Source organism: Ammospiza nelsoni, chromosome 13, assembly GCF_027579445.1.
Source record: "Ammospiza nelsoni isolate bAmmNel1 chromosome 13, bAmmNel1.pri, whole genome shotgun sequence".
NCBI lineage: Eukaryota > Metazoa > Chordata > Aves > Passeriformes > Passerellidae > Ammospiza > Ammospiza nelsoni.
Window position 1 is genome coordinate 20,913,656 of NC_080645.1, and position 27,392 is coordinate 20,941,047.

The following is a 27,392-nucleotide window of genomic DNA, read 5'->3' on the forward strand; positions in this document are numbered from 1 at the left end:
TTCCAAAAATGTTTTCCATGCATAAATTTCCTTGCTATCTCCCAAAGAATATGATTGCAGTCAGATTTCCCAGGCTGCCAAATTCCTCACCAAAACGCCAACTCCAAGACCTCTCCTGACCTTTGACACTTCCAATAAAATATTTGTTGTCAGGATTTGCTGTCAGATCTTGGTGCCCAAGAGCTGACAGCACATAGAGATTCCAGGTCTTTCACCCAAATCTATCCCTGCAGAAGCACTCCAGGACTTTGGGAGGAGGATTTTCCTGGTGTTTCCAGGTCCTCTGCAGCAGCACAGCCTTCCCCTCCCAGCTGTGCAGCAGGACAAGGACCCAGCACACTCCGGGCAGCTTTTGCAGTGATAAATAATGGATTGTCCCTCAGCCAGGCTCCAGTTCTCAGGCTTTTATCTCCCCTCCTGCCATATGTTGTTCCAGGGATCCCTGCTAACCCTGTGACATTTTCATCTGTCCCCAGACTCCAGTGTATGGCAACATGCCACATGTCAGGAATTCCCAGCTCAGCCTGTTCCAGCGGAGCAGGAGCTCAGGGGCAGCTCTGCTGCTGCCTGCACTCAGCTCCCATTAAATACTCGTGAGCTGGTGATAAAAACCCAGCCCAAATCTGGCATCCCTTCAGGCAGGAGCAGGGCTGGGATAATCACTGACCTGTCAATGAGCTTGCCCTGCAGGATGACAGGTAAAAGGTCGATGCCATCAATCTGTCTGTCACTGGGAGGCTGCAGACCCGCCAGGGAGAGGCTGGTGCTGAACAGATCCATCACACTGCCCAGCTGATGGCTGACCTGCAACCAAAAAGCAACAGGAACACGTCTGCAAAGAGCCCTTCAGGAAAATCTACATGGAAACAGGTTCCCTCCAAAGCAGCCTGAAAACATCTCCCTTCACACTGCTGCAGCCACCAGTAAACTCCTCTGAAAACAATTAAGCAAAGGAAACAATCCTTATTTCACCACTTCCAGGGAGAATTTGTATTTTTTATTCTTTTCCATTTTCCTCTCCCTCTCCTCACTCCTGTGCATCCCTTTTCCAGGAGTGTGCTGTCACAGGGCTCAACTTAATTTAGCAAATTCCAGCTCATTTGTGGATTGAAAAATCAGCACTTACACCAAGGGAAAAAAAAGTCCTTGATTTGTTCCCTTCTCCAGGTCATCTCTGGAGTCCAGAATACCCTGAGAGAGTTCCCAGAAAGCACAGGGATAGATGGATAATAACAAAAAGAGCCTGATGACTTCATCTGCAAACCATTTCCAACAATTCAAGAACTGTAAAGTTGTGGTATTTTTAGTCCATATTTTAATAAGGGAGAAAAACATCTGGGTTTGGCTTCAATGGAGATGTGCAAGGGTTTTTTCCCCCTTTTTCCTTACTTGGAAGCCATACTCATCTCTATGCTCTTAATTATTTATATTTTAAAACCCTCCAGAGTCTGTTCTGCCTGATTCTTTGTGAGCCTTTGCTCCCTCCCCGATGGTGGGAGCTGTTGCAGGGTGTTTAATTAGTCAGTGACACGCTCACTTAAAGCAGATGCTGCCACATCAGGAGCACCAGCATGCACCAGCACAAGATGTGACAGGAAAGGAGCATTTTCAGCCCAAGCACTTGTTGGGAAACAAGAAACCATTGGATACAACCCCACAGCTGTGAGCACCAAAGCACTTTCTGACCAAAATCCAAGTCCAATCCCAACAGAACAATGTTGGAACTATCAAAGACCTTTTACCTCTGATTCTACTCACAAACAGACCCCCAGCCCCTAAGCTGACACAAATTATTTAAATGCAACAAATGATGACACGATAAATGAATTTTTATGAGATGCTGGCTCAAAACTAAAGGGAAAAAAAGGGATACTAAACCTTGTATTAAGAGGCTGGGCTGAACAAAGTGAACACAAAGGAAGAAATTAAGAAATTTAAAAAAAAAGAACTGGAGAAAGCAACATGCAGGGGCCTAATTACAAGTTTAACATTACAATATCACATTACTTGATTACAGTCATTTCAATTTTTAATGGCTTTCATTCATCAGGAGGTGTTGGCAGGAACACATCTTATTAAAGCTGCATGCAAGAACCCTGCCACAATTCCTTGGGAGGAAACAAAGTGCAGAGCTTGAAGCACAGGAGGGAACCTGGCTGTGCAAATCCTTGGGAAAGCAGCTGGATCAGCTGCCCATGACCAACAGGGCCCTCAGTTCAGGATTCATCCATGATTTATCCATGGCCACAGCCTGGGAAAGGTCCTGCTCAGCCTGGCCTTGGGGACAGGCACAAAGGGAGACCTTTCCCAGACAAGCTGGGGCTGCCCCAGCTCTGGAAGTGCTCAAGGCCAGCTTGGATGGGGTTTGGAGAACATTTATTCTTTATTTTACTGCAGCCTTTTCCTCTCCTTAAAATGATTTTAATGATCCACTCCCAGCTCCAGCAGGGCCATCCCAGAGCACAGGGCACAGGATGGTGTCCAGGCACTTCTGGGGTGTCCCCTGAGGGATCTCCACATCCCCTCTGGGCACAGAGGAAAGCTCTGCCTCATCTCCAGGTGGAACTCCATGGGATCAGCTCCTGCCCATCCCTCCTGTGCCATGGCTGGACCCTAGGACAGAGCCTGGGCCCTGCCCTGTCCCCTCCCTGCACAAGGACACAGCCAGGGTCCCTCTGAGCCTGTCCCTGCACAAGGACATGGCTGAGGTCCCTCTGAGCCCTGTCCCTGCACAAGGACACGGCCAGGGTCCCTCTGAGCCTGTCCCTGCACAAGGACACAGCCAGGGTCCCTCTGAGCCTGTCCCTGCACAAGGACATGGATGAGGTCCCTCTGAGCCCTGTCCCTGCACAAGGACACGGCCAGGGTCCCTCTGAGCCTGTCCCCAGGGCTGAAGCTGGCCCATGAGCAGCTCCCACCCCAGAGGTTCCTCCCTGGGCTCATTCCCACCTGCAGAGCTGCAGAAGGAACAGCTCCAACCCCTCCTGCTCCCCCCACCCAGCCCCTGGCTGAGCCCTTTTGTAATCAGAGCTCTCACAATTTCTCCATCTAATCCAAAAATCACTTTTCCTGTTGTGGCTCCGTCCCAGCACCTCAATCTTTTGATAAGAGGCAATCGCTGACCCTGGGCTCGTGCCTTTAATGTCACCTCATTTATCCAGAGCGTGGGGACACTCCTGGGGGGCCACCAGGCTCCCCTTGTCCTGGCCCTTATTAACCAGCACCAGATGTAGATGACTCTCTTTAATCATCCAATTACGTTTCTGCTCTCAGACAACATTTTTGCCGTGAAGCAGAGAAAACTTCTTAAGGAAATTAAATGCCCATGCCACAGCCACTTGGATTTATCTGTGTTCTGCAGCAGCACATTGAAGAAGGAAAAAGGAAAAAAAAAAAAAAAAAGGTTAATGTTTATATAAAACTTTGAAGTATTTTCAGAGAAAAAAATAAAAAAAAATTCCATTTTTCTCCTGTCAACAGGGCTCTTTCATTCTAGTTGCCTTTCCCTTTTATTTATTTCATTTTTTTTTCAAGAAAAGAAAAAGAAAAATCCAGAGAGGGCAACAGCCCAGAGAAAATAAATAATATATAAACGGAGGGAGATCAGATATTGCTGTATCAGTGAGGAACAGCCGGTATTACGCACGTAAGGACGGATTTTTTCCCCCTCCTTTCCCCCCCTTCTTTTTAATAAACTCTCAGTATCCACACAACGTCTTTAAGAAAATGAAATCCTTTTGCTGTGGGCCACGGCGCTGGAAGAAATAGTCCCCAGTGCTGTTATCAGTGCTTTCAAGCTTTAACTCTGAATCAAAGGCGACAATTAATAAAGTCGCCCCCGCCAGGAATGGAAAGGAGGAAAGCTAAATATTTGAAACTGGGTGAACAAATGTCAGGGTGTTTTTAAATAAAATCCTTTTACAGTTATCACAGCGAGCAGACCTGATATCCCTGTCTAATTCAATTTCAATTTGCGCCCCATGGGAGATAGGGAAGAAAAGGTTGCAATGCTGTCTTTGGGTTGATATGTTCTTTTCTCCTTCAGGAGGCAGGCACGAGAGAGGAAGGGGAGGAGGGCGAGGGGAGAGAGGAGGAGGATTCAAATACCAATAGAATATGATTTTTTTTCCAGCTGGATCCTTCCAGAAGGCAGATGTGATGTGGGGAATGTTGAAACACTGATTTGTTGTGAATTCACCTGGAAAACGGAGCCGAGGAGGGAAGTGCAGCCAGGCTGTTTGTGTGGGAATAAATATTCCTGGTGGGGAGCAGAACTCACTGAGTGTTGATGCCAAGAGCAACACACACTCCTGAGGCATCTTTCCCCTCCAAAAACCTGCAAACCAGCCAACTGCACCAATTATCCCCAGCTCCACAGAGAGCCTGGCAGGTGCTCCCACCCTGTCCCTCACTCCTTGTGTTTAGACCCTGCTGCTCCTGTATTTTTATTAAAGGAATGTGCCCTTTAATAAAAACAAAACCCCCCAGCCTTATGGATCAATAAAATTATTAACAAACTGCCAGGTGGAATCATGGAATGGTTTGGGTTGGAAGGGACATGAAAGCCCATCCAGTGCCACCCCTGCCATGGCAGGGACACCTTCACTGTCACAGGTGCTCCAAGCCCTGTCCAGCCTGGCCTTGGGCACTGCCAGGGATGCAGGGGCAGCCACAGCTGCTCTGGGCACCTGTGCCAGGGCCTCCCACCCTCACAGGGAGAAATCCCTTCCCAATATCCCACCTAACCCTGCCCTCTGGCAGTGGGAGCCATTCCCTCCTGTCCTGGCACTCTCTGCCATATAAAAATCTCTTTCCCTCCATTCCCAAGGCACTGCAAGGCTGCAGTGAGGTCTCCCTGGAGCATTCCCATCAGCAGACAGAACTTTCCACACAATATCTGGATTTCAGTGGCCAGAGACACAAACTCTCCTTTCCTGGCTGCAGCTGCTCCACCTGAAACAGCTCCTGGCCCTTCCCTTGCTCCTCAAACTACTGCCCTGGGAGCAAACCCAGCACAGGAAGGACTTGACCCTTCAGCTTTGTGCTGAAGCTCAGAACTCCCAAACCTTTGCTTCCTTCAACTCTGGACAAGTAGGAGCAATGAGAAGCAGCTTTCCCACATTTCACAGCTACCTGGAGTACACTGGGGCTGAGCAGTTAAATCTCCTCCAGAGGATGGTGAAGCTACAGCAAGGTACAGAAAAAAAAAAGCCAAAAATGCAGTGGTGGACACAAGTCTCTCACCTGTGGTCAGGGCTGCTGAGGAGCAGTGCAGGAGCCTCGAAGGCAAGAACACAAGCAGAAAACACAGGTGAGTTTCTATCACAGTTCCTGAGCAGCACATAAGGAGGATTTGAGGCTGAGCACGTGCTTAAGGCTGACACTGGCATGGTGGAGGAGAAATTTTGGGTGCATCCCAAAACCTGGGAGCTCCAGGCACAGCTCAGCTGCCCAGCCCACCCTGCACACACAGCTCTGCCTCTTCCCAGGAATTCCAGCAGCAGCTCCCAAAATCTACCTGGGAGAGGGGTCCCAGCCAGGCAGAAAAGAAGCAGGCACAAGGATTTCTCTCTCCTCCTGTTCTTAATTATCCTCAGAGTTACTACAATGGAAAGAATTTTTAAATTTGGGCATTTTCTCGTCCCCATTTATAATGCATGTTTACTTTTAGCACATTATTTAGTTTGGACCCAGCAAACAAAACACTCAGCTGCAGTTTCATGTTCTCCCTTGCTAGCCCAGGGCTGTTGTACTTGGCTTGCAAAGGCTTTATGGAAATGTTTAAATTTAAACAAAACGACTGTTTTCATTTCAAATTAGAAAAATAATAAACCATCCTTGGTAGGTTTGGTGAACTCTGGAAAAATAATGAAACCAAACCACCCTCCTGCCCTCAGCTGCAGATCTGAGCTGCCTCATGGCCCCTCCTAAATGTAAATGATAAATTATCATTAGCCTGCCTCAATTAAACCACCCCAATGGAATGCAACCTCCACAAATGTTTTATTTATGACCAGTTTGCAGGCTGGAGCACAGAGCCCAGCTAATGAAGGATCACTTTCTGCAGGGCTCAGGGATGCTCACCAGGGGGAGGGGGCTCTGCTGTCCCTGGGATCCTGCAGCAGGACTGATTGCATCCTTCTGTAATGAGAGCTGGGACAAGGGGGGCTGGCAGTGCCACTGGGGGGTTATTCTGAAATGATCATATCTGCATTTGTGTACAGGCAGCACACAGCAATCGTGTGGTGTCTGAACCTCCCTGAGTGGGACTTTCATCAAGCACCAAAGTGAGAGATGTGAGGGTCAAACCCTTCAGTACCTCAGGGCATGGGGAATGGGGAGCAAATTCCTGCTCTTTATATTCCAGTTTGTTCAAACACATGAGAAATATTGAGGTCCAAAAGAGTAAAGAGGTTAAAAAGAGCAGGAAGACAAGAGCAGAGCCTCACAGCAAAACTGAGCACAAATTTTAATGCAAATTTGCATTAAAATGGCACAGCTGTCTGGGGCAGCAGCAGCAGCTCCTTATTCACACAAACACCTGGGCTTGGGGCATGGTGAAAGTGTGAAGCAGAGCCCCCTGAGGCCAGCAAGGAGCCCTCCATCCCTGCAGACCCCAGGCACAGACTCACCCCTCCTGCAGGGATGTGGCCGGGCCACCAGGCGATGGCTGGCTCCCTCATGCCACCCTCGAAGGTGGTTTGTTTGCCACACAGGAAAGGCCCGTTGCTTCCTCCTAGGGACAGAAAAACAGCCTTAAACCCCACAAAACACCAGCATTTCAAAGGACACTCTCACCCAGGCTGGTTTGAAATGATTTTTCATTTCTGCATGGATGCTTCTCCAAAGGACACAGCCAGAGTTGGGTTTTTGTCATTATTTCCTTGTTTGTTGTGTTGTGTTTGTGGGGTTTTTTTCAATATCCATTTGTGATGAAATTTTAGGAGTCTTTTCAGCACAGGGAGACGGTGACAGTTAAACACATCTTGCTATAAACAACCAAATGAAAACCAAACCACAAACAAACAGGAAATACCTCATTGGTGTTGTCCTTTCCTCTAAGGGTGTTAACTGCTGTCTGTAACCAAAGAAAATCTGACACTTTCAGGCAGAAATAGCATTTTTTCACAATGATTTTAAATTTTATAGTACCAGAACAATATTAGATGAAGGTGTAAGAGTGAGAAAAATAATCCTGCGTTCCCTGAATGGTCACTCAGAGATGGCCAGGGCTTTGCAGGAATATCTGGAGTTTTAACCCAGCCCTGGAGCTCAGCTGGCCAAGGAACAATCAGGGAAGTCTCATAACTGATTCCAGGTCACACAAAGTCAAAGCCAGTGGCTGAGCTGAAATCAGAACTCAGGTTACTCCCTGCTCTGTGGTTCAATAACCACAAGGCAAGCCTGGCTCCAAAGAGAAGAGAGCAGGTTCTAAAATCAATCTGCAGTGATTTGTTACAGAGAAACCATCACTGAAACAAAAGAAAATTTGTTAGCTAACAAAACTCGTTTCTCTTCTTGATATTTTTCATGAGAGCAAAAGAATGAGGGGCTCTTGAAGTCTCTCTAATTGCTCAGAAGGCTGAAATATGCATTTGGCAGATGGAGAGTAAACACCCTGCTAAGTTACTGAGCCTGGTTCTCAATAAATTACAGAATATTCCCTCCCTGACAGTGCAAATACACACAGGTAACAGCAACACTGGGGCAGGAAAAATTCCATTTGGCCAAGGACACCTCCTCCAACAGTGACCAGAAGCGCTGCACATAAATTATTCCAAACATAAATACTCTGTCTTTTGAGGCTTCTCCTACCTCATAACACAGACTCCACACACAGGGATTTTTTCTCCTCAGAGAGAGAGATTTAAAGCCTTGATTTCCCAAGGCCAGGTTGGTTCAGCTGAGCCTCACCTTGCTTGGGAGCTGAAATGAGAGCAGCCCCGTTGTCAGAGGTGAAGAACACAAAGGTGTTCTCACTGATGCCCAGCTGCTGGAGGTGCTTCAGGATTCTCCCAACGCTGTCATCGATCTCCCTCACAGCATCCCCATACCTGAGGCAAAAGGAGAAGAAAACACTCAGAGCAGCAAAAAACGGTCAGCACAACGAGTTCAGTGGATTGAATTTGTACCTGTGCTGCAGAAATCCTTCTCATGCATCAGGTTTTCTGCTGCCACTGCAAACCTTTGTGTCTCTGGCCTGCAGAGAGCAGCCCTTGGGTACTGAGGGTCAGGGTTTGCTCAGGTGTGAGCCTTGAACTCTTGGACAGAGGAATTCAGCCATAAAATTCACAAACACAGGCAAACCCACCTTGCCACAGACTGGGAGGTAATAACATGGCTTTCCTTATGGTTAGAAACGTTGAAGCAACACTCCCAGTGTCTACAGAGCTCTTTGCCTCCTCCAAACTGCATTTTTAGGAGTGTTTTCTATTTGCTGGTCCCATTTATAGGCTTTTAAAAGAGGCACTGATCATACAAAAGCCTCCTAAAAACTCATCTGTGCCACAGACAGCATTTCACTCCTCACACAACTGGCACAGGAGCTCAGAGGCCCCCCCCTCCCCCTGGGGTCATGTGAGCTTCACTTCAGATTAAAGCCAAATTATGAAACAACAATTCAAGCAAATAATGCATTTCAGCACACACACACACACACACACACACTTGAGAAGTGATCCATGCCTTGGATCTACCAAGCACTGCTCAGGTTGGCTGTGGCAGCTGCAGGAGGAATTCATTAAAACAACCCCAAAAAGCAGAACTTACAGCCCTCTCTGACTCGTGCCCAGGAACTGTTTGGAGGCATAAACAGGAGCGTGGGTAGCATCAATTGCCCAGTATAAAAAGAATGGCTGCTGGCTGGCCTGCTGCTTGCTAATAAAATCCAGAGCTTCCTGTAAACAACAATAAAAACGAATTTATCCTCTGCCGTCAAAATTTCTCCAAAAAAACAAAAAAAGCAGAAAGTCACCTTGGCTTAGAAGCCAGCACTAAAATAGTACCTGCAGGTAGAGCTGAGTCAAGTTGGATTCACCTGTCTTCAGATTAATTTTGAAGTCTTCATAGTATCTTAAGATAAAAGGAATCAGAGAGGGGAAAAAATCAATCCTAAGGAATAAGCATCAGAAAAAGGATTTTTTTTTCCCCTTTTATGGATTTTTCCCCTTTTAAGGATTTGTTCCCCTGTGTAAGGAGGTGACAAACAAGTCATAGTTACTCTTCAGATATTAGAAATATGTCACCATAATTGTTCTTATGGGAGAAAGTGGTGACAGAGCTTGATGCAAATTAATGACTTCAAGTTTTGGACAAACCTCAGGGACTGGCCTTTTGCTGTAGGGGGCAAAATGCTTTAAAATCTCCTGGTGATTCATAAAGAGCTGGTTGAAATGTGAATAAAATTTCAGAAGCACACAACAACTTTCAGTGAGACAGAGAAATGCTGGAAGCAGAACTTGGGCTGCTTTGGAAACATTATTTTAGAGGGCAGAGAAGGGCCTGGGGAGGTGCTCAGAGGAATAACAGCAGTGAAATGAGACAACAGCAGAGTGAAAAATGAATGGACAAGAAGGGCCCAGACTGCAGACTGGGAGCAGGGATGGAGCTATGCAAACACACAAAATGTTATTCCAAACAGGAAGAGAAAGAACAAAGAGGTCTTTCAGTGCAGAATGGGAGCAGCTTCCAAGAGTGGAAGCCTTTAGGGTGCCAGGGATGAGCAAACAGCTCTGGGAGGGCAGCTCCACATCCCTGCACCATCCACAGGACACTTCCAGGCTGGTCTTGGTGTTGGGACCTTTATGAACCACAGAACCAGGGGATCCCAGAATTGCCTGGCTTGGATGGACCCCCAAAGCCCATGCAGGTGTGAAATGGCTGCAGGGAGAGCCCAGAGCAGCCCAGGAGCTGGGTTATGTAGGAGTGATGGGGGTAGGATGGTCAGGACAGACAGAGATGAGAGATCTCTGGAGCCAGGTCAGGAATTTGGGGTTTTTGCAAAGGGCCTGGGTGCAGGACCCTGCTGGGAGCTGCCAGGCACAGCTGGAGCAGGACTGAGAGAGAGAAAGAGAGGGGTAAAGAGAGAGAAGGCAAGAGTGTGGTAAAGAGGATGAGAGAGTGAGGTTCCTGTTACAATACCATAAATCTTCTTCTGTGTTGAATATTCCAATTCTCACTAACCAATCTAGTACAAGATACAAATCCTACAGCATTTACATACAGCCTATAAGAATCATTACATTACCATACTGTGCCACATTTTAAACCCTGAAAACTCCTCTTTGGGCCCTTCTGCCGAGCTGTAGGGTCTGCTCTGACCCTTGGGCCTGTCTGCAAGCAGAGGGTGCTGTGTAATGAAAAGGGGATTACCTTCAGTGGCCACACCATTGTTTTCCCGTTGTTCAGTAACTGAGGTATCTCAAAGCTTGCTTTCAATCTCATTTATAGTTTCCATATTGTCACAATCTTTTGCCAGGCAATGATATTTATAAGGGTTTCCTGTTTCCCTTGCCCACAGTTACCTGCCAGCCATGTCCCAGTCCCTGTACACGGGGATGTTGGGGCGCTCGGTGCTGTTGTAGGGCCCGAAGTGGCAGTTTGGGGACCCAAACCACTCATCAAAGCCGTGCCTCAGGGGGTGGAACTGGGGCCTGTGCCCCAAGTGCCTGGCAACAAAAACAGCAGGTCAGAGCTAAAATCCTACTGCAGAGCAGCCACACATCATCAGCTCATCAGAACAGCATGCAAGAACACAGTGTCTGCCTAAGAAATCAAAACTCAAAGCATTTCAATCACATAAATGACTCCAGAGCAGTGTCTTGAGCTCTCTCACACTTGTTGCAAGCACAGCCATGCAGACTCACCCCAGTGCTCACTTATATTCCATTTTATTTATTCTCCAATCACTGTTTTCCATTTTTTCCTTCCACTGGTGTCTTCTCCCATGCTGTCTGATGATCAGCACTGAGGGACTACACTGCCCCAAACCACTGCAGAGATCACATAATGTTTCACTTAAGGATTCTGATCTATGACAAGTCCCTTTTATCCCACTGAGCTGTAAAAACACAAGGCAGAGCTCATGAAATGCACCATTCCATCCTCATCCCCTTTATGGAGCATTCACGCTGCCAAAATGGTACAAAGAGACCTGAATGGAAATGAAATGAGGTTTTTGTGTGCACATGTGGACTTAAAACACATTTAGCTACTCCTGATGACAGCTCCTCTCTACTGTGCAGCTTGAAAATCCTCCATCCTTAACTTCCAGATGAGGCTTCTCTCTAATCTCCAGGTTTTGTGCAGCAAATTCTGCATTTCCTGCATTTATAGCACCTTGAAGACAGAGAATCCTCATCCTCTCTGTCTCTAAAGGGGATTTTGGTGGCTCAGTGTTTATTTAACCATTCCATCTTCCCCTCACGAGCCTGGATCTGCCCCTGTCCACTTTGTGCATCCCCCTCTGCACCTTCTGAGCATAAAGGCCATAAAATGCGTAAAATGCATTCCCTTGGAGTCACTCTGAGCTGTTCCAAATGAGTTATTACAGAAAGAATCCTCATTTCAGCTCTGGTTACAGCTTGCTGATGTAACTGCCACTGCAAGTCTGACCTGCAGGATTCCACCCTTTCCCTTTTGTAGATGTGGGAACACAAAGTTATTCCTGGCTGTTCCTACAACAGGGCAGATGGAAAAGCATCTTATCCTACAAAAGCCCTAAAAGAACTTACAGGGACATTAAACAGTGACTGAGATCAGTCTCTGCATCTTACAGCACAAAAAAACCCCTGAGATTTAACGAAACACAACAAATTCCACACTGGTCATGGAAAATACTTGACTTGCAAACTTATAATTAAACCATGGAATTCACACTCACAGGACACACTGAAGAGATTTTAGAAGGGATGATGAAACAATAAGAAAATTATCTGCTGGAAAACCTCTGTGAGGCCAGGATGAGACTCCAGTTTTACCCAGCATTTCTTCACACCTTTCCAGCCCTGACCAGAAGTTTTTGGATGCACAATAATGCCCTGCACATTCCTACTTAGTCCTATTCCTGCTAACAGCTGCAGGTCCTTCCAGATTTGCCTTTTTTTCCAAGGAGCTGGCACCAATCTGCATTTGCCTTGTTTATTCCTTTTCCCTGAGTGTATGAATTTCCATTTATTAGCACTGAACTGCAGCTGATTGCACCCAGCCCACTGAGCTGATCCCTCAGGGCCATTCTCCTGCCTGGATTTGTGCTGATAAATAATTCACTGTCTTAGGGTGCTTTGCTTTCCTCCCAGCTCCAGCAGGTGAATCCAACCACAATTCAAACTCAGCCTTCTCTAACTTATTAATGAAACTGATAAAGAAATTCCTGTTACTTTCCACAGGAATTCAGTTCATTAATAAAACCCCAAAATATAGCAAGAGTCAAAGATAAAAACCACATAGGTGCTCAAGGCAAATTCCAACAGAATATCCTGGTGTTTTCTGATCAAATAAGTGGTGTGAGGTGTGGATAAAAGCCCAGAGTTGAGGAGTTTATAAATACAAATACACACATAAAACCTCCTCAACTCTTTGTATGAAGACATATGTAAGTATTTGTAATGGGAACACTCAGGAATTGATCCCAGCAGGGGGAAGATCCACCACACTTTCCAAACTTGGACATTTGAGCTTCAAAACAGTTTTTTTCCTGTAATTCTGTTTTTATTGCTGCTCCTTCCCAACACACACAGAGTGAAATCTCAAAGCAAGACACCTCCACATAAATTTACCATTTGCCAATGATCTTATTGGTGTAACCAGCTTTCTTCAGGAGCTCTGGAAGCAGTAATTCAGAATCTGGGATTCCTCCTACTATGTCCTGTGGTGTGTATGCTGTGGAAAACAAATCAAAAACACTTTTCTGACTCTCCAAAATATTACAGCACACAGCTCATGTACTGGATCAGGAATAGACTCATTTGGAATGCCATCAATGCCATTCCCTGCAAGTCCTCCCATGGGATGGAGAGAATAAATTGATTCAGGGAGACCAAAGGGAGATTTCCACCCACTTGTGCATGAGGGTAAATGATAAAGGGAGCTGCCACCCCAGAGTGGAGGTGACACCCTTGAAAGGGAGATGTCACAGAAAATCAGGTGCTTTAGGGGCGGTCTTTATGCTGTAAATTTGCTTTGCGTTTTCTAAAATGAAGGCAGCCTTCTCCTAAACCAAATAACCAATAAATGTGCTCAGACTGCAAGGGCTGATCTGATCTATTATAGGTTGGACTTGATGATCCCAAAAGTCTTTTCCAACCTAATTCATTCTGTGGTTCTGAAGGAAATGAAGAGTGTCTCAGCCCCCGAGGCTCTCGGGTGTGATTGTGCTCAGGGAACCAACCCCAGGCTGCTGCTCCTGCCCAGCCATGTCCCAGCACGTGGCATTTGTCACCCTGGGACCCAAACCAACCCAGGGACCTTCCCTGGAGGCACCAGGGATGGAAACCTGCTCTGAAACTGGGTGGAAATGTGCCTGCTGAATAAACCTGTGAGCAGCCAGCTCTCCCCTGTGGGTTTCACACCCCCACCTGATTGTCCTTCACCAGACCCCAGTTCCCCTGCCCAGAGGAAACATTTCTCAGAAATATTTCAGAAATATTTCTCAGAAATATCTCAGAAATATTTCTCAGAAATATTTCAGCAGAAACAAATGGATCAAGCAGCCTGGTTTATCCTCCTCATTTGAGGAGGAAGTGATAAAATTCACACTTATTACCCACACCTAACAGGGTTTGGTGGCACTCTGGAACATCCATGGGGATGTTTGTCCGAAGAGAAACTCGGAAACAAGGCACAGAGGGAAATCAGGAGAGGAAGGGAGGTGAGGCATGAGGCTCCTACCGTTCCTGGCGTGTCCATTGGTGGTGTAAAAGCCGCTCCTGACCGGGAGCCGGCCCGTCAGCAGGGCTGCCCTTGCTGCAAACAACACAAACACTTCTTTACAGCCATCCTCTGCTAAATATTCAGGTATTAAAGACTGAATATAGGTATTTATATTGTTATATGATATTATTGTAGGAGGATGAGGGCTGCACACTGACTGGAGTAACAGCCAGCCACTAAATCACTCACACTGTCCCATGAGCCATGGGGAGAATCAGTTCTGAGGCATCATTTCAGTTATTCCAGCTGAAATTTGGCCCCTTTATTAAATCAGCCACACTGAAGAGTCATTCCTTTGAATAGTCAATGGAGGAACCCTTACAGCTCGGTTATATATATATTTATTATGCATTTAAGAGGAAATCCTAGCACAAATTGATTAGATTCTCAAGGCTAAGCTTTCGAGCTTGACTGAGCAAAAGTCATGAAATACAAAGAAAGAGCTGTCCAGCTTTGACAATAAAAGTCAAGTCCTGACTGCAGGGAATATTTAAACAGATGTTTAACTTCAAGCATATGCAGTGCCACCACTGGCTTAGCAGGATTTCAGCATATTTTAAATGCCTTGTCTGAGCAAGGACATCATCAACACACTGGCAAGTGCTATCCTAAATGAGAGCCCAAATAACAAAATATAAAGCTCCTGTTCTTCATTTTTGCTTCAGTTCTTGGCAGCTAATCAGGTTTGAGAGGAAAAAAGAAAGCAAAAAAAAGAGAAACCACCTCACAGAAAAAACAACAAGGAGAAAAATATCTGCCTCTCCCAGACCCAAACGTTCCTTTTATCTCCTGTCCCTGTCCCAGGAGTCTTGTAAGACACCAGGGTCAAAAGCAGGACACAAACTGCTGCCTTTCCTTGCATGAAAGGCTCACCAGAGCCAACAGAATCAGACCAAATATGTCCAGCAACAGATCAGATCCTGCTTTGTTTAACCCAAAATGAGAAAGATGAAAAAAATGCAATGACTGGTGCTGGAGTACTGAACTGGAATGGTACAAAAATCCTGATCACTGAAGCAGTGCTTTGTATGAACTGAAAACTGTCGGGTTTCCAATCCAAACAGAAATAAGAAGGGAGCAAAATGCAAGATCAAAGCAGCAAATGTGATCTGTGGCCTGAGGGCAGGACTGGTTTGGTTGTCAGCCCATGTCAGAGGCTGGCACACACCCCAAACTCCTCAGAGGGAGATGCTGCTCATGCTGACACGGTTCCAAGGGCTCTGTACTTACAGGGAGAGCAGAGGGGGCTGGCAGTGTAGAAATCCAGGAACAGCATCCCTTCTGCAGCCATCTGGTCCAGGTTAGGGGTTTCCTTGGAAGGCTCTCCAAAAGCTCCCAAATCCCCCCAGCCCATCTGGAAAAGGAACACACCAGAAGATGTCAAAGTCCCTTTCTACAACCTCATTTTTGGGCCCACATAACACTTGCATTGTACCCTTTAATTTATAAATGTTTACAGCGCTCATCTCCCTACTCAGCACCTCACAAATGTGACACAAATGTGACACAAATGATCTCTGCCAGCCCTGTGGAGCAGGGAACTCTCACACTTTCCCCTGCTGGGTGGGAAACCGAGCACACACAGGATTAAATGATTTATTAACAGGGATTAAAGCACTTGCAAGGAGCCCAGTGCCTTCACTGTTACTCAGAGGCCTGAGGCACACCCAGAGCAAGGAGGAAGAGGAAGTTACACGTGGTTTACTCGGGGTTGTGCAGCTGCACGTCTGAGCCCTCAGTGCCTGCCCTGCTGTCTGTGCTGGGGCCCAGGATTCCACCTCAGCCTCTGCAGGACTGCAAACACAAGGACAAGCCCTGAACTCCAAAGCAGCACTGCAGGAAAAGCCAGGAAATGTTTGAAAAGCCAGAGGAACCTGCCAGAGGCACCACCAGTCCCTGTGCTTATCTGCAGGACTGTGCCTTCACCCTGCTCTTCCTCCTGATCCTGAGGGGTCACACAGCAGGAGAACCACAACATTCCCATCAGGGCTCCGTGCTCACTGCTGGAAACCATTCCAGGCAGAAGGTTCTGGAAGGGAGCAGCTCAATGGGCACCACAGGTGCTTTGGGAAAGGCAAGGTGTGTGTCAGGTGAGCCATGGATGCATCCAGATCCTCAGGGAACCAGCTGTGCCATCAGATAAGGAAATCACTGCAGACATGGTTTCTGAGTTAAGGAGCATCCCTGGGATGAGGTATTAAAATGGATCCAATGGATTCACCCCCAAGTTCTTGATTTTTCTGCATCATCAAGGAAGAAAGACAAAAAGAATCTCACATTGCTCTAATTCCAGAGTCACAGAGGGTGAAGGGAAAAACGCAGGGAGAGGTGTTTTTAATGAACATATTAAATAAATCAATATTAATAAATCAATATTAATAAACCAATAAAGCTGCAGACAGGAGCCTCATGCTGTACCAACACTTCCAGAGTGGGAGAACCCCTGTCCCAGAGAGCTTTCCTCTGGAAAATTACAAATGCCAGCTTGGGAGGGGGAAATATTGCTGAATGGAAAACTGAGATCACTGAGCTTGGGAAACACTCTGAGTCTCAGCTGTGCCCAGTCCCCACCCTGTCCCCAGCCCAGAGCACTCAGTGCCACCTCCAGTCCTTCCCTGGGCACCTCCTGGGGACTCCAGACCTGCCTGGGCAGCCCCTGCCAGAGGCTCAGCTGGCTGGAAATGCAGGGGATTCTCCTGCTCAGGAATGTGGGAACACCATGGAACAATGGGCACGATAAACTGGCAAAAAGGGAAGGTTTGCCCACCCTCGTGAGCTCCTTAAGCAGCTTCAAACAGCAACAAACACATTTCCACCACAAACACACCTGGAAGGGGACAGGAAATTATCAGGAGAGAAGCAAACTGGGCAGATGGCAGCGACCTGAATGTGTTGGAAATGAATATAATTCCTTATCCGTGTGGCCAAGGGTGCAAAATTGAAAAGATTTTGAGTTAGAAATAAATCTGTGATAATCCCTGCTCTTTAATAATTTACTGTAATTTTTTCTCTTCCCAGTTCAGAGAGCAATAATGAGCAGAATTACTTTTCTTGTTTAGTTTTTCAGGAGGCCACCAAGCCCCTCCTTGTGACCAACAATCACCAGGGTAGGAAGGGAGCAAGGCAGGGACACCTGGGGCAGGTGACACAGGGACACATCCAGGTGGCTTTGGGATGGCTCCAGACAGGAGACCGCACATCCCTGGGCAGCTGTGCCAGGGCTGTGCCACCCTCCATGGGCACAGGCTCTCCTCGCGTTCAGAGGGAGCCTCTCGTGGTTTGGTTCGTGGCCAGCGCAGCTCCTCCTGTCCCTGGGCACCCTTGGGAACAGCCTGGCACCGTCCTGTGACACCCACGGGAGCGTTCGTACGGATTGATGGCACCCTGTCAGCCGGACCTTCCCCGAACGGACCCGCCCGGCTCCCGGTGCCCCCTCAGCCGGACCCGCCCGGCTCCCGGTGCCCCCTCAGCCGGACCCGCCCGGCTCCCGGTGCCCCCTCAGCCGGACCCGCCCGGCTCCCGGTGCCCCCTCAGCCGGACCCGCCCGGCTCCCGGTGCCCCCTCAGCCGGACCCGCCCGGCTCCCGGTGCCCCCTCAGCCGGACCCGCCCGGCTCCCGGTGCCCCCTCAGCCGGACCCGCCCGGCTCCCGGTCCTTCCTCAGCCGGACCCGCCCGGCTCCCGGTGCCCCCTCAGCCGGACCCGCCCGGCTCCCGGTCCTTCCTCAGCCGGACCCGCCCGGCTCCCGGTGCCCCCTCAGCCGGACCTGCCCGGCTCCCGGTGCCCCCTCAGCCGCACAGCGCTCCGGGCCCCGCACACCCGTCCCTCCATGTCACCAGCCCGTCCCCGCGGTGCCGCACTCACGTCGTCCATGAGCAGCAGGACGATGTTGGTGGTGGCGGTGGCGGCGGGGCCGAGCAGGGCCCAGCACAGCCCCAGCGGGCCCAGGGCCCAGCGCAGGCCCCGCGGCCCCGGCGCCGCGCTCGCCATGGCAACCGGGCCGCGCGCGCCACGTGACCGCGCCGCGCCACGTGACCCCCGCGCGCGCCGCGTGACCCGGCGGGAGCGGGAGGGGCGGGGCCAAGATGGCGGTGTGCATCGCCGTGATCGCCAAGGAGGTGCGGACAGACACGGGGGGACAGCGGGACACGGGGGGACAGCGGGACACGGGGGCACAGCGGGACACGGGGGCACAGCGGGCCCAGATGGCGTCATGAGGCCTGAGTGGGGCCGGGTGCAGCAGCGAGGTGTGAACGGGCAGCGGAGGCCTCAGGCTGAGGGGAACAGGGGTCAGTGAGGTCTGGGGAGGGGTGAAGGGAAAGAGGCCGGGGCTGTGACAGGTTATGGGGTACGGGAGAGGGAAATGGGCAGGATTTCGGGTTGTGGGGTTAAGGAAAACGGGATTAGTGGGGTCTGGGGAAGGGCGAGGGCAGAGGGGCTGGGCCTTAGGTTGTGGGGTTGAAAACAAGAGATCAGTGCGGTGTGGGAAAGGGTGAGGGGAGAGGTGCTCTCGTTTCAGGGTCTGAGCAGGGCTGGACTGTGGGGTAGGGGAGAGGGGAATGGGCAGGATCTCGGGTTGTGGGGTCTGGATGGGGGTGAGGGAAGCAGAACAGAGCCAGGGGCAGGAGGGCAGCACTGGGGGGAATGGGCTGGGCAGGAGCAGGGGTGGGGCAGCCGGTACAGGCACAGTGTGGGGGTGCTCCAGGCTGTCCTGCTGCAGGGACAGAAGGGTTTTCCTTGGCACAGACGGGCACAGGCTCTGCTGGGGCAGGAGAGCACAGAGACCCGAGCCTTGTGTGCTGCCTGTGCCAATGGTTCTCCTGCCATGGGGACAGCTGTGCTCCAGAGGGGCCATGCTGGGAACACAAAGGGTTAACCAGCTCTGGCAGCAGCAGCAGTCTCCAGGCAGTGTGGCTTGCTCCGCTCCAGAATTACCCCCTGTACATCCGGAGTGTCCCCACGGAGAACGAGCTCAAGTTCCACTACACCGTGCACACCTCCCTGGACGTGGTGGATGAGAAGATCTCAGCCATGGGCAAAGCCCTGGTGGACCAGAGGGAGCTCTACCTGGGGCTCCTCTACCCCACTGAAGACTACAAGGTGTATCCTTGTCATGCTTTGGGCCAGGCCTTTGTGGGTTTGGTTTAATCTCAGAATATCCTGAGCTGGAAGGGATCATCAATCCAACCCCAGCCCTGCACAGACACCCCAACAACCCCACCCTGTGCATCCCTGAGGGCATTGTCCAACCTCTCCTGGAGCTCTGGCAGCCTTGGGGCTGGAACCATTCCCTGGGGAGCCTGGGCAATGCCCAGCACCCTCTGGGGTAAGAACCTTTCCCTGAAATCCAACCTAAACCTGCCCTGACACAGCTGCAGCCATTCCCTGGGTGCTGTCCCTGTCCCAGAGAGATCAGCTCAGTGCCTGCCCCTCCTGAGGAGGTTCCCCCATGTTTCCTGCCCCTCTGGGCACAGCCCAGCCTGCTTTCTGCTGTGTGGGAGCAGCTCCTTGACCCCTGCCCAGCTATGGCTACGTGACCAACTCCAAGGTGAAGTTTGTCATGGTGGTGGATTCCTCCAACACAGCCCTGAGGGACAACGAGATCCGCAGTGTGAGTGCCCCAGGGCAGAGCCAGCCCTTGATGGATTCACCTCCAGCCTCACTGGGGCTGCCCCTGCCAGCCCCCCGGGCTGCTGAGGGGCCAGCAATTGATGGATTCACCTCCAGCCCCCCGGGCTGCTGAGGGGCCAGCAATTGATGGATTCACCTCCCCTCCCTTTGCAGATGTTCCGCAAGCTGCACAATTCCTACACAGACATCATGTGTAACCCCTTCTACAACCCTGGGGACAGGATCCATTCCAGGTGAGTGCCTTGTCCACGTGCCACCTTCCTGGCATTTTCAGGGCGCTTCTGATGCAACAGGACCAACCTGTGGTGGGCCAGTTCAGGTGTGTGCCCAGTGGTGTTGGTTTGGGGCTGTTCCTGCTCCTGAAAAACTGACAGTGTAATAAAAAGTTCTACTGAATTCTCACTGCTACCTCAGAACTGGGGTTACAAACATTAAGCTGAAAAAATGTATCTTTTTGTAAGAAAAAATTACCTGAAAATAGAGGTAATAATAATAACCCCCAAACAAACATAGAATTAACCCCAGAACTAACCCCCCCCAAAAACCCAAATAAAAATACAAACCATGATGATAAATAATCAACCAGTCACCCACCAAATTTTACATTCTTGTAGCTTGTTTGATGGTCCTAGGGGTGTTTCGCAGATTTAATAATTGTGAATATTAAAGTGTAATAAGTAGAACAGGTTAGAGTGAACAAGGGCCCTTGTCCAGGGTTTATCCTTGGGTGGGGACAAACATTCAGCACATGGAATTCCTCACCTGTGAGGGTCAGTGTCCCCCATTCCCACTGTAACCTCACAGGGAATTTCAATAAATTGGGAGTTTCTGTTTCTTGGCAAGAACAACTCTGCAGACACAGAGCAGCAGCCAGAATAAGACCTGTCCTTACCTCAGCTTAATTAAAAGTCATTAATCCCTCAACAGCCTGTGGTGTAAAGAGGAAAACCCTGTGTCCAGGCAGAGGCAGGGTGAGAAAGTGGTTTTGTTACAAAAGCTGTGCAGAATGAGCTGCTTCCCTTAATAATCTGTTTATTCCCCTCTGCAGGGCTTTTGATACCATGGTGAACTCCATGATGATGCAGGTGTGCTGAGCCCCTTCCCACCCCCCTGGGAAACATTCCCTGTGTGCAGGAGCATGCCTGCAGTGCTGTAAATATTCCATTCTGTGTCATAATTTAAATTTCCTCTGTGTAAAATAAACCTGACACCTGCAAGGTTTGCCTGGATTTGTACTTGAGCAAATACAAACCACTGCTCAGAGATTCATGACATGGTTTGGGTGGGAAGGGACACTAAAGCCACCTCATAGGGACATCTTCAGTGTCCCAGGCTGCTCCTGGAACAAGAGGAGCTCCAAGGTCCCTTCCAACCCAAACCTCTCCAGGAGTTTCCCTGCCTGGGCTGATTTCTGGGTGCCTCAGGTGCTGTTAGCACTTTGCACAGTGACTCCCAGCCCAGGTAGAGCAGCTGGAATGAACCCACCCCATCCAGCATGGATTAAGCCATCAGGATTGCACAGCTGCCTGCCTCATCCCAAATTCATCTCCATTAGCATCTCCTCCTCCCCTGCAGCTCCCTGCTGCTCTAATTACAGACTCCCAAATCAGCAGCAGGTATTTATCTGGAATAAAGCACAAATTGCACTGTAAAGCATCCCAGCTCCATCACAGGAGATGCAGGCACACACAGCTCTGCTGCAAGCACCTCCTCAATTCAAAGCCACAGAAACCAGCTAAAAATAACAGATCTGCCCAGCCCCAGGGGCCTGGACAAAGCCAGAACTGCACACGAACTTCACACAGCAGGATCATTTATTTTAAAAATAAGTAACAGTTACAAATACTTTCTCAAACAGAACTTAAGCACATTTTATCAGCAACCACCTGGAATATCATGGGAGGTTCAAGCCTCTCCCACCATCTCCACAAGGCACAGCTGTGCACTGTTATCCACAAACATTTCCAGCTAAAAAATTTGGCTGTTTTCACTCACAGAGATGGCAGCTCAGTGTTGCCTCTTCCACAAGAGAGTCCAAATACCCCAAAAGTAGTTTTTTATTTAAAAATAACCCTCAAAAATGTATAATCCTATCAAACAGAAGCCCTAGAAAAAGCTGGTTTATAGTCTAAGCCTAAGGGTAGCTCAAATCAAGGTCGGTCTCAGCAGCTCTGAGGACAGTATCAACATAACATGAAGAGTTGAGGCCCCAAGCTTTAAAAAATTCTAGAGATCTTAAAGGGGAAAAAAAAAATCTACGATTTTTAGCCTGGCAATGCCCCGGAGCTGTGAAAAGCTGCTTTAGGAGTCGGTTGCATCTGCTGCATCTGGGTTAGAGGGATCCTAACCAAGGAGCCTGAAAGATTAGAGGGAGAATTACATAATAAAACCCATTTCCATGCAGAACTTCTCCCAGGAATGCTGTCTGCCTGGGTTCCCAGCCTGCCCATTCTAACACAAAGCTTCTCCTTTAAAAACACGGGGCTGCATAAACACAAATCCAGCAGGAAAGGGAACAGCCAGGACCCTTAACTTGCCTGGTACCCAGCTCCTGTGGTGCTCTTTGGTCCTGAGCCTCCTGCAGGGCTCACACCATCCCCAAAAGTGACTCCAGAGTAGCAATGGTGATGGGAATGAAGAGGCCAGACCAAAGTGCACCAGTGAAGGTGGTTTTGTAATGCTGCCCTGCAAGAAATAAGGTGAGGAGTTGCCAGCACCCCTGGAGTTTGGAATAAAAGCAGGAAGGAGGGAAGAGGGGTTTGCTGACAGCCAAACTAAAAAAGAGGAAGGATTTTGTGACACCCAGGTCTTGTTTAACTACCACAGAGATACAGAGGCTCCCAGAGAAACAAGAGATATTTTTTTCCCTGTCCTGGATGTGCAAACACAGCGAGCTAAAAACCAGACCCAAACCACATCAGGCTTCCCCAGAGGAAGGTCACACCCAGGGCTGATGATGGAAAAGCTCCCCAGCAATCAGATCTGGAGCTGCAACCCAAAACCTGCTCCATGGATTTGGGAAAGGAAACAGTCTCTAGGCTCTCAGAAGAAAAGGCTGAGCATCCAGCTGCTGTAGGAAGAGCTGAGGAGCTTCTTGGCCAAGCAGTGGCATGGAGGGCATGCAGTCAGGTAGGAGCCAAACCAAACTCTCCAGGACAGCCTTTTCCATAGGATAAGGAGGAGTCTTGATGGTCTGGGAGAGCTCTTCCCTTCCCAGGACAGAGTTCTCTGGAATGAGCCTGTTCTCCGTGCCAACACAAGGCTCTGGGCAGAGCTGAGGTGGGATGAGCTCTCCTGGGTGCTGGCAGCATGGAGCAGGTCCCATCTTCCCTCCTGCAGCCAGCACGGGGCTCACCAGTAATCCTCACAGCCAGGCAGATGGCATTTTTAAAATTAATCTGGTTTTTGGCTTGGGCAGGTGTATTTTTAAATCTCTCCAATCCCATCTCCTCGTTTCAGTCCCATTGGCATCACCAGGCAGTCCAGCTTCTTCTAGTATGGAAAATACCAAGGCAGCAGCCTTGCCCGACCCCTGCACAGGAACAAAAGCAACACCCTGAAGCACAGGGGCACCACTCCCTGCTCCTTCAGCCTTCCAAGGGCTGAGACCCCCCAAAACTAGAGGATCCCCACAGCCAGGCCCAGCTCTGGGACTGGTCAGGCTGGGACAGTGCAATGCCCACCCACCACTCCCAAATTCCTGCAGGGACAGGTGACAACTCCAACATTCCAGATATTCCTTCCCTCCAGAGCCCTCCTCCATCCTCCCAGGGTGGGAGTGGCACAGCACAGCCCACCCTGCTGCACACCTGAGAGCCCACAGGGGCACAGCCCACCCTGCTGCACACCTGAGAGCCCACAGGGGCACAGCACAGCCCACCCTGCTGCACACCTGAGAGCCCACAGGGGCACAGCACAGCCCACCCTGCTGCACACCTGAGAGCCCACAGGGGCACAGCACAGCCCACCCTGCTGCACACCTGAGCAGCCCCCGGGCCCAGACACACCTGTAGGTTCTCCCCCTGACCCGGGGCTGCTGCCCATAGGGGCCCCCCCAGCGGCCCAGGCCACCCCGGGCGTGGAAGCAGCCCCGGTATCCACCGCGGTCCGTGCTGCTGATGCCGGGCATGTTGGTCCTCTTGGGCAGCACCTGCAGGGCAGGGAGGGGCTGCTGGAGCTGGGGTTTGGCCCACACCAGGCAGGCAGGGCTGGGAATGCGGGGAGCAGCCCCTGGGGGCTCCCCCAGCTCTCACCTTGATGACACGGCCCCTGAAGACGCTCTCGTCCAGCTCCACCGCAGCCTTGACGGAGCTCTGCTCCTCGAACTCGATGTAGGCATAGCTGTGTGTGGGCAATGGCGTGAGCAGAGCCCCAGGCACACCCTGCAGCCCCCAGCCCCCCCTGCGCACTGCACTGACCCTTTGGGGTGGCCCGAGAACTTGTCACACAGGATGGTGACGCGGTTGATCTGCCCACAGCTGTTGAAGTGAGACTCCAGCTCTTCTGCTGTGCCCCCGTAATCCACCTGCAATGACAGCCCCAGCCCTCAGCTCTCTGGCGTCTGATGCCTTGGGGTTCAGCTTTTACATTTTTCAGGTTCTCTGCTGCCTGCTGCGTAACTCTGAAACTTCCTGTGAGGTGTTAGTAGGGTCTCTTCACAGGGTGGTTGGACAAAACAATCCCTTCCCAGCTGAGAATCAAGGACAGCCTTACCCCAAAAGCACAAACAGCTGTGAAGGGAAGGGAGCAAGGCAGGGGGTTGAGACTTCATGAGCTGGAGCTGCAACTGGACAGCTGAACCCAATATGTAGATGAACCAAAACTTATAAAAGTGTAAAAACTTGTGGCTGGGATCCACCTTGGATTCAACCTGGGTGCAGCCCTGGCCAGGCTCTTGTGCTGCCCAAGGTGTGTCCTTTTAAGGCCTTGCAGTAAATACCTATTTTGTCCATTTAGCTTTGTCTGGTCTCTGTTCCAGATCAGCCTCTCAAGGCAGCAGATCCACACCCCAGCAAGGGAGGCAAAGGGCCCAGCTGGCCCCACTCACCCCCCAGCACAGCTCAGCCCCTGCTGAGGGTCAGGGGACCCTCCCAGCTCTGAGTGCCCCCACCTGGAACACAAATCCAACAGACAACCTGCCCTGTTTTGAAGGAACAGGCAACACCACACAACCCACAGCTTCCAGGGGGCTTTTGGGAAGCTGACACCTGCAACAGGTGAGCTGCAAGTGGAGGATAATGAGCCACATTCCCAGGCTGGGCTGGGCACAGGGGAAACACCTGGGATGGGAACAGCCAGGCTTTGGGGAGGAGCAGATCCACACCAGGGATTTGGGACACACACACCCAGCTGGGCACAGAGCGGGGGCTCCCACTTACATTGCCCACGTAGATGGAACGCTGGTCAGCCTCCATCTTCTCCTTGGTAGTCAGTGGGAAGAGAGCTGTGGAGAGGAGGGATTTGTCATGGACAGAGGGACATCTGTCTGCTCCCAGCACAGCCACCCGAGCTCCTCAGACCCCTGGTCACATCCAGGTGCACCCAAACCCTCACACTGCTGCCTCCTCCTCCACCCCCTTGCCCCTTTTCTTTTCACTGTGACTCCTCTACTAGGGCTGTTGGTACTAAACTCAATTACTTAATTGAATTAAATACAATTAAATTAATTTACTACATCTGGGCCCACACAGGTAGGAGGTTAGAGCTGACAGAATGTGCATTAGCAGGCCCGGAACCCCCCTCACCCACCTTATGTGCCCAGTCCCAGAGAGGCAGAGCCAAATCCTCTGGCTCCAATTGCCACCCTGTGCCCCAGAGGTGTCCCTAGGGAGGGACAAAAGCACCCTGTGACAGCCCATACCTGCTTCTGAGCTCATGAACAGGTGATTGTCAGCTTCCAGCTGCAGCTCCTTCAGCCTCTCATCCTCCTTCTCTATTTCCCGCAGTTTGGCTTTGATGGCCTCCAGCTCCTGCATCCCAAACCAAGAATTTCACAAGCAGCACTCGGAGCAGGGACACCCCAGGTGTAAAAGGGTCCCCATTCCCTTTGGGAAGCCGGTTCCCCGTGCAGGCAGGCACTCACCGGGTCCTGAACATCCTGCTCCTCCTCCGCGCTGTTCCCCTCCTGGGGGCTGGGGTCTGAGCCCTCATCCGCTGCCTTGCACACGGCTGCCACCTCTGCCACGTCCCAGGGCGCCGCCTCCGCTTGCAGGGACGGCGGGTCCTGCCACCAGATCTCCGAAGTGTCCAGGAAGAGAGGACTGGGCAGGAGAGGGGGCAAAAGGCATTGAACCAACAGCCATTTAACGTCTCGGCTAAAGCACAGCCTCCGCCGGGCAAGGGCGTTTCCAGCAGGAGGATGGAGAGGGGACATTAACGCAGCTGCTTCTCTGTGCAGCAAAGCCCCAGCACTGCAAAGGGCAGCGGTTCACACTGAGGGGGTTCCCAGCTCACGGGGGCTGCAGAGGGAACAGGGAAGCAGCTGCCCTAAAGCGGCGGGTAGGGACGGGAACGGGCAGGCAGCACAGGGCCACCGGCAGCGCAGCGAGCAGCCAAGGCAGAGCCGCACCCTCCCAACCCCCGAGGGGGCACGGAGGGACACGCCCTCCCGCCCTGGGGAGCGGAGCGCCGCCCGGGCTGCAGCCCACGGAGCGGTGTCCCGGCGGTGCCCAGCCGTGCCCGGGCGGTGTCCCGGCGGTGCCCAGCCGTGCCCGGGCGGTATCAGGGCGGTGCCCAGCCGTGCCCGGGCGGTATCAGGGCAGTGCCCGGCCGTGTCCCGGAGCCGAGCCCGTCCGGAGGCCCCGCGGCCCCGGCCCCGCACGCACCTGGCCCGGCCCCCGAACATTGCTGCGCGCGGCCCGCGCGAGCGGCGACCACGTGCGGCTCTCCCGCCACCACGAGCGGGGCGAGCGCCCGCGCGCCGCTTTTCTCACATCAGCGGCCAATCGGGGCGGGGCGCGCGCCCAGGCTCCGCCCACCGCAGCCGGCGGGGGAACGGTCCCGGGGCCGCGGGTTCGAGACCCGGCAACGCCGTTCAGCTGGGGCGGATCGGGGTGGGCAGGGTCCCTCCGCCCCTCCCATCGCAACGAGCCCGCTGTGGGGCCGGGGCTGCAGCCAACTGGCAGCGCAGGTGCAGCAGGGGGCACCACAAGGGCGGAGCTGCAGCCACGGGTGTGACACATCTCTCTGAGTGCCCCCAGGACACACCTGAGTTACCCCGCCATGAACGCCCCTCCTTCGCAGTGAGCGCCCCCAGGGCTGTATGAACCCCCCGAGGCAGGAGTGGGGGCACCGGGCGCAAAGCACTGCCAGGAATGGGGGATGAGGGCACCCAGCACAAGCCCAGGCTACGGAGCCGCTGGTTGATATTAAATTGTCTTTATTACACAGATACAGAGTTAAGAACAGACATAACCTGAATCATAAAGTTTACATCTTTCACAGGTCAAACATACAGTACACTTAGAGAAAGCGGGGAACAGCAAGGGGGGACAGCATGCCGAAGGAAAGTCCTACCACGTCATCTCTCATCGTGGGCTGGCCCCACGCCTGGCCCGGCCGGGGGCTCTGCTTTCCAGCCCCCCGGTGTCCCCAAGCCGGGGCTGGCAGGGCTCGGCCCCGCACGGGCTCGGGGAAGCGGCCGCCAGGGACGGGGGACAGCGGCACCCCCTCCCCGCCGGGGCCGTGGCGCTCGGTGACACCGGAGGAGCCCCCGGGGCTGCCACCGCACGGGGGACACCCCATCACAGTGCCTGGCACCGGGGGACACAGTGGCATCCTGTCCCCAGCCTCAGAGCCGCTGGGATGCGGAGGGGACCCCAGCAGCCCCCGGAGG

The 27,392-nt window shown here is 51.4% G+C and overlaps 3 protein-coding genes across 8 annotated transcripts in view; 1 reads left to right on the forward strand and 2 right to left on the reverse strand.

Moving 5' to 3' along the window:
* GALNS (galactosamine (N-acetyl)-6-sulfatase) overlaps positions 1-17,923 on the reverse strand; it is a 44,533-nt gene extending 26,610 nt beyond the window's left edge. For 2 of the 4 annotated variants that reach the window (XM_059481633.1, XM_059481634.1), the window contains exons 1-10: positions 17,792-17,923; positions 15,160-15,283; positions 13,888-13,962; positions 12,777-12,879; positions 10,524-10,667; positions 9,006-9,072; positions 8,770-8,897; positions 7,915-8,054; positions 6,633-6,736; positions 668-804 (exon numbers count right to left, since the gene is read on the reverse strand). In XM_059481633.1, the coding sequence (XP_059337616.1) occupies positions 668-804; positions 6,633-6,736; positions 7,915-8,054; positions 8,770-8,897; positions 9,006-9,072; positions 10,524-10,667; positions 12,777-12,879; positions 13,888-13,962; positions 15,160-15,283; positions 17,792-17,917 (1,148 nt within the window). In that variant the 5' untranslated portion in view covers positions 17,918-17,923. Of the gene's footprint in view, positions 1-667; positions 805-6,632; positions 6,737-7,914; positions 8,055-8,769; positions 8,898-9,005; positions 9,073-10,523; positions 10,668-12,776; positions 12,880-13,766; positions 13,963-15,159; positions 15,284-15,803; positions 15,990-17,791 lie in introns of those variants that run through there. The other 2 variants (XM_059481636.1, XM_059481635.1) reach the window with 2 other exon arrangements.
* Positions 17,924-17,994: 71 nt separating this feature from the next.
* On the forward strand, positions 17,995-26,135 carry TRAPPC2L (trafficking protein particle complex subunit 2L). Of its 3 annotated transcripts, none has more exons than XM_059481679.1 (6): positions 17,995-18,045; positions 18,763-19,029; positions 19,451-19,538; positions 19,712-19,791; positions 24,537-24,774; positions 25,504-26,135. In XM_059481679.1, the coding sequence occupies exons 2-5, from the start codon at positions 18,959-18,961 to the stop codon at positions 24,760-24,762; spliced, it is 465 nt and encodes a 154-aa protein (XP_059337662.1). In that variant the 5' UTR covers positions 17,995-18,045; positions 18,763-18,958; the 3' UTR covers positions 24,763-24,774; positions 25,504-26,135. The 3 variants fall into 3 exon arrangements, with proteins under 3 accessions (XP_059337662.1, XP_059337661.1, XP_059337663.1); XM_059481678.1 differs by having other exon boundaries at positions 17,997-18,045; positions 18,857-19,029; positions 25,504-26,128; XM_059481680.1 differs by lacking the exons at positions 24,537-24,774; positions 25,504-26,135 and adding an exon at positions 20,607-20,775 and having other exon boundaries at positions 17,997-18,045; positions 18,857-19,029.
* On the reverse strand, positions 21,355-26,441 carry PABPN1L (PABPN1 like, cytoplasmic). Its single transcript, XM_059481677.1, has 8 exons — positions 26,383-26,441; positions 25,641-25,818; positions 25,419-25,527; positions 24,937-25,001; positions 23,977-24,083; positions 23,812-23,899; positions 23,566-23,708; positions 21,355-23,090 (listed from the first exon to the last, which is right to left on the reverse strand). The coding sequence occupies exons 1-8, from the start codon at positions 26,400-26,402 to the stop codon at positions 23,051-23,053; spliced, it is 750 nt and encodes a 249-aa protein (XP_059337660.1). The 5' UTR covers positions 26,403-26,441; the 3' UTR covers positions 21,355-23,050.
* Between the last annotated feature and the right edge of the window lie 951 nt (positions 26,442-27,392).

Bases quoted from the DNA above. Each gene is read 5' to 3' on its own strand.
- PABPN1L (XM_059481677.1), bottom strand. From the start codon at position 26,402: ATGTTCGGGGGCCGGGCCAG. The intron at 25,002-25,418 runs GTATGGGCTGTC...TCCTCTCCACAG, and splicing joins GTTCATGAGCTCAGAAGCAG to CTCTCTTCCCACTGACTACC. The intron at 23,900-23,976 runs GTCAGTGCAGTG...GCCCACACACAG, and splicing joins TTCTCGGGCCACCCCAAAGG to CTATGCCTACATCGAGTTCG.
- TRAPPC2L (XM_059481678.1), top strand. From the start codon at position 18,013: ATGGCGGTGTGCATCGCCGTGATCGCCAAGGAG. The intron at 19,030-19,450 runs GTATCCTTGTCA...ACCCCTGCCCAG, and splicing joins CCCACTGAAGACTACAAGGT to CTATGGCTACGTGACCAACT. The intron at 19,792-24,536 runs GTGAGTGCCTTG...TCTCTGTTCCAG, and splicing joins GGGGACAGGATCCATTCCAG to ATCAGCCTCTCAAGGCAGCA.